The sequence below is a fragment of the Stegastes partitus genome, unplaced genomic scaffold, assembly GCF_000690725.1.
Source record: "Stegastes partitus isolate 25-593 unplaced genomic scaffold, Stegastes_partitus-1.0.2 Scaffold84, whole genome shotgun sequence".
Lineage (NCBI taxonomy): Eukaryota > Metazoa > Chordata > Actinopteri > Pomacentridae > Stegastes > Stegastes partitus.
The window spans coordinates 548,480-555,762 of NW_007577815.1; the positions used below are offsets into that span (position 1 = coordinate 548,480).

A 7,283-nucleotide genomic window follows, 5' to 3' on the forward strand; every position below is an offset into this window, starting at 1 on the left:
TTGGTATTACAGCTAACATAATAGTTGCACCAACTATTGGCAAAGTTTGTGCTCGTAAATGTCCCTATGACGAATGCAGCACCATCCGTGAACAACTGTAGGTAAAATCCTGTAGTATGTTTTTGCAACCTTTACAACAATGGCACAGGTACAGCTTTACTGAAGGCGTTAAAGCCGCAGTGCATCATGGGACTGATTAAACAGTGTAAGAAAAAAAAAAATATCACAGCTTTGATGACAAACATTCTTTTATTCTTTTGGTGATAAAGAAATTTTAAATACAATTTCAAATAAATATATACATCCACAATAGACAGATAATCCTTCCACAGTTGCTGCTTCTACATTATGAACAGAAATTTTTCGGCCGCTTGTGATCCACAATAATTGAACTAATTTTGCCTCATGCAGTGAGCAGTTCTGAAGTTTCCCTTCATTCACTTTCTTCTTGAAGCAACGGCTGTGAAATAAAGCAGATAAGGATTTTTGTTAAATGTTTAATTAAATTAAATCTACTAATCTCTTTCATCAAATATCAATCAGGCCGGTATTCTCACCGTGTAAGCCATATCCTCAGGCCTGGAGTCTGGTCTCTGCCATTTATGGTTGGACAGAATCAGGAAGACAACCATGCCGAAGGCCACAATCAAAACTCCTAATGAATTTGCTAACACAGCTTCAGGTGGTAGGGCATTGTATGGCAGAGTTCCATTAGTGTTGCCTTTTCTGTGGAAACAAAACTAACATTAACATGCTATCTTAAATTTAAGCATGTATTTGAAGTAATAATAAAAATGGCACTCACAGAACAAAGAAGAGTTTCTCATTGATGCCAGAAATGCAGGCAGCGATGCTGAGCGACAGTATGCTGCCTCCCATCCACACATGGACAGGTTTCAGGAGTATACGTAGTGATATGGGGGAACAGGGCAGGAGGAACACAGCCAAACCCGCCACCCACTGTCAGCCATGGACACACAAAGCCAGATAAGGAAAAAAAATCATGTCCACCTCTTTGCACTTGGTATTAGTCAAGTAAAGCGATTGTGTGTCTGTATTTAAAGTTGTGTACCTGTATGGCAAAAAGAGCTGTAGCTGCGATTCCGATCCAGCTGTGTAAGGAGTAGAGGTTGGGGGTCTTGTTGGCGTTGTGGAAGTCAAACACAGCACAAAGTCCCACAATTGACAGGATCAGGGCGAGGAGCATCAGCGCTGCGTGAAGCAGTTTCCAGGGGAGTTTGTTCTGACCCCAAGTCAGAGGGACGCGATACAACACAGCTCCTGCAAGGCAGAGGCAACAATGAGGAAGCTGCTCAATGCATTTAAAAGAGATGCATTAATGCGTTCATCCATGCACTTGTACTTTGAAAAGTGAAACTGAGTTGTATTGTATCTTCTGTGGCGCTCTGGAAGACTCAAAGCCTAACGAAATATGCAGTTGCATTATGGGGGACATTGGATGCAGTATCTTCCTGTGGTTTGACTCGTAGTAGGAACTAAAAAGTTGAGATTTCTTTTGTTTATCCCAGCTACGTCCATTATTAAACCACTTGAGCACGACTTTCACAAAAAATATGAGCCACACTAGTTTGTACTGATGTTTCAAGATCAAATAAATGTCTATATCTTTATTTCTTGTTTTTATTTGGGTATGTGCACTTTATTTATACACACGTTATTTGTTGCGCTTACATGAAAGTCAGACTGTATTTCTCAGGTTTATTATAGGAATGGCAGATTAAACTTTAACACTGTGCAGATGACTTGGTTGTTTGTCATGTGCTATAAAACTTCTGTATGAAAACTGAACCTCTTAAAGTACTCTTAAAGTAAAGTCTCACTACATACACTGTACTGGCAGTTTTTAGCTCCCAGGTTTGCTCCTTTAAAGGTTTTTGTGCGAACACTAAACCTACAAACCTGCTGAATGACAGTGTGCTGTGAGAGTCTTGTTAGTGTAACTCCTGAACTACAAACAGAGTGACAAATCTGTGTTTATTTGTTTAACAGAAATTCCAAAAGTCAAAAGAACGGTTTAAGAGTTGTGGAGAGCTGCAGTCGAGCCAACTATTTATCACAGCCTTCAATCAATAACCACAGATTTATAAGCTTCCAGACTTATTAGTGAAGCAGTACTTTTAAAAGTGACCACCAGCACACTGAACAAAAAGCATGAATTCAGAGACTGAGTTATTCACTCAGAGAAAACTTGACATATTCTCTACAGGAGTTAGTTAGTCAAGTACTTTTTAGAGTCAATTACTGGTCAGACTTTACACTTCTTCTGCGAGATTACTTTAGTCTTGCAGTTTCTTGGAGGAGCCTGACTGTAGTCTGGATGTAAGGATGGGCGAGATGACAGCGCCCCAAGTAAATATTACAACTGCACTCTGGTGGCCGGTTGCAGTACAGATAATGAAGCCTGTGTCACTCCATGTTAACATGTGGAACATAAGCCAAGCTACAAAAGTGAAATTACAGCTAATTAATCTCAATATGCTTTTGTACTTTTTGTTCTGTAAAGGGGGGAAAACTATGGAACTCTCTACCCACTAATCTAAAATTAGAGACCAACAGTAAAGGACTCAAACAATAGCTAAAATCAAAACAACAGTGCTCACATGAATAGTTTTAACTGGCTGATTGTTTGACAATGTTGCCTTTGCTTTGTAGCTTACATATTTATTTAATCTGATAAACTGCCTCTCTTTTACTGTTGTAATGTTATTGTACAATGTATTTTTTTCTCTCTCTTTTTTTTCCTTTTCCTATTACTTTTATTATTTTTATCATTTTAAAAGCATCCTGTGGACAAGTGTTGCGAATTAGCACATGTGCTAAAACACTCAAAGTATGCATCTGGTTCGTCCAATGTAATTGTAATGTCCACATCCAATAAACAATCAAATAAAATAAATAAAATGTACTGTGGGAGGAAGCCAGAGAACCCACGCTAAAAAGGGAGAGCATGCAAACTCCAAAAGAACCCAGGCATCCCAACTGGGATGCGAACCGGGATCTCCTAGCTGTGAGGTGATGGTGCTAACCACCAAGCCACATGCAGCCCTCTTTCCATTATCTATACACCGCTTAATCCTCACTAGGGTCGCAGGGGGACTGGAGCCTATCCCAGCCGACTTCGGGCGAAGGCAGGGGACACCCTGGACAGGTCAGCAGTCTATCACAGGGCTACACTTAGAGACAGACAACCAAGCACACTCACATTCACACCTATAGACAATTTAGAATCACCAATTAACCTCAGCATGTTTTTGGACTGTGGGAGGAAGCCGGAGAACCCAGAGAGAACCCATGCTGCACAGGGAGAACATGCAAACTCTACGCAGAAAGATTCGGTGTTCCCCACTGGGACGCGAACCGGCGACCTTCTTGGTGCGAGGCAACAGTGCTAACCACCTGCACCACCGTGCAGCCCTCTTTCCAAATATGTTTTCTGTAATATTCAGTACTTCCCGTAACATTTCTGTTTGTTTAAGAGATCATTTTCCTGATCAGTTTGTTTTTGATTAGCTATGTGATGCCATAATAAGGGTGGATGTCGCCATAATCAACGGCAGCTCTGAAAAAAGTAGTCGAGGAGGCAAGTTGGGTTGTTGGAAATGGTACATAAGAAGTTTGTGCTTTAGAAGTTATTGGTAATTTTACAGCAAGCTAGCTTAACCACAAAGTAGTTAATAAGTACATTAGTTAGCTGGTGAGACAATGCTTTTAATCAGCTGTGCACACAGAGTGTCCAAAACAGTCCAAGGCAGTCCACCCTGTGCCAGACGAGTGCAAGTTCAAGGACTGTTTGCTCACATTTGAGCCTGCCAGGAGGCTAAACGTCAGTGGTAGCTCTCAATCTTGTTATGTTTTCGCTTTGTTTTTGTACAGTGGGAGGAGATGGTGACATGTTGTCCATCAATGTAGTCTATATGCTGGGCCCTCAGTTCAAGAACCACTGCTAGGCTCTGTCAAACTAGGCTTACTGACTTCATATATAATCAACTACAAAAGTTCTCATTATGTAATATCATATAAGTGATCATTATGTCATAACTTCAAGTAAAATGCTAAATATTGTGTATATGAGTCACATATGATTACGGTCTCCAGACTAACTTTTCACACTGGTTCAGCTGGTGCATTTAACTTTTTATTTTAAGTGCCTTAACACATGACTTAGACACATCCATATTTTTCCCTGTGTGTTTTGGTAGTGAATAATACACTTACATTACGAGCTTTTTTGTTATTAACACCTTATGTAAATTGATTAATATCAGTGATAAAAGGTGTGGGCAAATTTTCTTGTACATGTTACCCATGCCTTCCAACAAAGATGATCTGGGATCTTAGTCACAGGTAGATGTATTATTGTTATACTTCTGACTTCTCACGGCTACAGAGAGGGAAGCGGCTCTGCCAGCCACATTCCTGTCATGGCACAAGTATGTCGTTTCTGGAATGGTGAGTTTGGAACATCAATGCTCCGACAGCTTTGACCATAGCCATATACACTTTTCAATAACTGCAATGCATAATGTTGTTGTTTAATCATATGTCAGTGTTTTCCACAGGTTGAGAATTGTGGGAAACACTGAGATATGATTAAACAAGCAAGACCACGGTGCATTAAGATGCTAATGCAGTTAAACGTGGGCTAATATAACCTACCCTACAAATGACCAATGCTGCCTAAACACCTCACATGAATCAGTAAACACTGTGAGGTAGCTGTGCACTGAGAAGCTGCTTGTCTCCACTCGCTTACTGCAGTGTAGCAACTCTGACAAGTTTGTGAACAAGAATGATTTTTAAAACAGTGAAATGATGTGCTCCAATGTAAGATTTACCAGAGCTGAAGCCAAGTGATTATATCTATCTGGGCGAGTCACAGAGAGACACACACAAACAGATCTGCTAAATGTCAGGAGCACTGGCACAGCGCATGAAAATGTGACAGTTGGTTGCACACTCGAGCTCTGGTCAAAATCCCATTTTTTAAGCATTGAAAAGTTGACACTTTTGCTAAAACTGTTTATTTACAATACTTATATTTTAATATTACACTACAACATTCATTGTCACAGCTGATTCAATTTGTCAGATATTTCAAAAACATAAAAACTGCAACCCTACATCCACCCCCAGTCAACAATGATATACTACCCTACAACTAATGAAGCGAATGACGCTCACTCATGCATTAACAGCTAAATATAGTTATATTCACTCTGGTTTCACACATTAAAATTTAAATGTAGGCAGCAAAGTGCTTCAAAGTCTCATAAAATTATCTGCTGAAAGGTGCAAATTAGCAGAAGTGTGAAGTTCCTACTATTTATTGAATGAAACAAAGCAGCCAGGATTACACTGGAATATCCAGTATGTCATGTACTAATGGAGAAGAGCCATTACAGTTTATGGTTAAAATGTATCTTCTTTCATTCGATGGTATTTGACCACGAATGATTTGCAACTGCAGACGTTACCTCACGTTCATGTTACAGGAATGATGCATCAAATTACAGCTTATTCTCTACAAAACCTTCAATGTGTAATTACCTTAATACAGCCTCCCCGTCAGAGGGAAGAACACAAGTGAGAAACAGAAATGAAAGACTAAATGTGAAAAGTCGCTCACCATTGCCGTACAGCACCACCAGACCTGTCACCATCAGGACGGGATGCCAGTTGAACTGAAGGCCCGAGCCATTCCAGGCGAATCCGCCTCGCCACTTGCTGCTCCACACGCACACACACACCACGCAGGCCACGCTCAGAGCAAGGCCCAGCAGGTACCATGTGTAGAAGATGATGATGGGCCGCATCCTGGACAGACCTGCAGGCTAAATCATCACATAGAAGTAAATCAGAAATGCAGCACAGGCAGGGAGGTGTAGAGGTTAGACAGTCAGAGCCATGCAGCAGGTTCAGTGAATGTCCAACAAGCACAGATTTGCTTATTGAGAGCTCAAACTCTGAACTTTGATCAAATTTAAAGATGAATATTGTCAACCAAATTTAGCCCAAATCAGAGTTGAACCCCTTACTACTCAAAACTCTGCGGAAGCAACTCAACAGATACAAGCTGCAGTGAAAATAACATAAACTCCACTAAGTTATCACAGTTTCTCAAACAAAAACGCTACAGAAACAGCTGGACTCTCTCAAAGCCACGATGCAGTTGAGCATGGCACAAAGTCATGTGCTGCATGTTTGATAATAATCAGAAATGAGACCCAGTGTGGCACGCCTTACCTCTTCCACAGCTGCAGTGACACTGATAACACTTCCTACTCTACAGCAGTGAACTTAACTCCACATCATGTAGGAGTTATTGCCTTGTCTCATGATCCCCCTGGTCAATCTGTCACTGACACTCACTGCGCTGTGTGCGTTCACTTCGTGTTTCTGTGGTTCAGGCGAGGTCTCACTTCCACATGCAGCTGCGTTGAGGTGGCCGAGGGGGAAGCAGTGAGGGGTGGAGGCGGAGCAGCTGGGAGATGAGGAGCCCCCCTGCTGCATCTAGCGCCTGCGGATGACATGCAAAGTGGTAGCAGTAGTTGGAGGGAGAGAAATGAGAAGCAGCCGGGCAGCTAAAAACATGACAGCCTCCTGTCAAAAACAGACGCACTGAAACTTCTTAAATAATTGTAAGAGAAAGTTAGAATTTTTAGGAAGTTCATGTAATTGGACGCCAGTGGGGAAAGGAAAAAAGACAAAGAGATCAGGCTAAACATTTAGGCTGCATGTTTACTTCGACCTTCGTTTAGCTAACAACTTTGACTTGTACAACTACTTGGCTAGCTAATTCCTACATCGAAAGCATGTTTTTATGTATGCCGAATTAAAGACTGTAAAAAAACAGATTCGTAACACGTCTTAAGTTATGTTACAGCAGGTGCATGTTTTCTTTTAAAGCCAGGCAACTTTAAATTTGGCAGTTTTCTATATGAAGTCTTGTGAAAATAAGTTACGTATCGCCGCTGTCGTGCGCATAAACAACGAAATTTGACGTGTTGAAGAAATGCATAGTTGTCTACCTCATTTACAAACACTCCACACTGTGAGAAGACGACTGAAGACTTTTAAAATCTTCACCAAAAAAAGAGTAAACGGCGTTTAAGAGTAAACTGCTTTCTTGTCAGGAAGAGATATTTACCTAACAACTTCCTGGATGGCAACGCAAGGCCTTGTGGGAAACGTGGTTTTATTTGTCACCAGCCGGTCCGGTAATCAGCACTGGGTCACCAAGTTCAGTCGAAAAGTCTGCCCTT

At 41.1% G+C, this 7,283-nt stretch overlaps 1 protein-coding gene across 3 annotated transcripts; it reads right to left on the bottom strand.

Moving 5' to 3' along the window:
• Positions 1-230: 230 nt before the first annotated feature.
• On the bottom strand, positions 231-7,149 carry cyb561a3a (cytochrome b561 family, member A3a). Of its 3 annotated transcripts, XM_008276951.1 has the most exons (7): positions 7,050-7,149; positions 6,391-6,538; positions 5,648-5,852; positions 1,073-1,281; positions 806-960; positions 558-726; positions 231-460 (listed from the first exon to the last, which is right to left on the bottom strand). In XM_008276951.1, exons 2-7 carry the CDS (start codon positions 6,529-6,531, stop codon positions 434-436), a joined length of 906 nt encoding a protein of 301 aa, XP_008275173.1. In that variant the 5' UTR covers positions 6,532-6,538; positions 7,050-7,149; the 3' UTR covers positions 231-433. The 3 variants fall into 3 exon arrangements, with proteins under 3 accessions (XP_008275173.1, XP_008275174.1, XP_008275175.1); XM_008276952.1 differs by lacking the exon at positions 7,050-7,149 and having other exon boundaries at positions 6,391-6,865; XM_008276953.1 differs by lacking the exons at positions 6,391-6,538; positions 7,050-7,149 and adding an exon at positions 6,265-6,384.
• Between the last annotated feature and the right edge of the window lie 134 nt (positions 7,150-7,283).

What these genes read in the sequence shown, in the direction of transcription:
- cyb561a3a (XM_008276951.1), bottom strand. Translation starts at nt 6,531, where the DNA reads ATGCAGCAGGGGGGCTCCTCATCTCCCAGCTGCTCCGCCTCCACCCCT. An exon ending in GAGAAACTCTTCTTTGTTCT is followed by an intron (nt 727 to 805) that starts GTGAGTGCCATT and finishes TTGTTTCCACAG; the next exon opens with AAAAGGCAACACTAATGGAA. An exon ending in CTGAGGATATGGCTTACACG is followed by an intron (nt 461 to 557) that starts GTGAGAATACCG and finishes TTTATTTCACAG; the next exon opens with CCGTTGCTTCAAGAAGAAAG.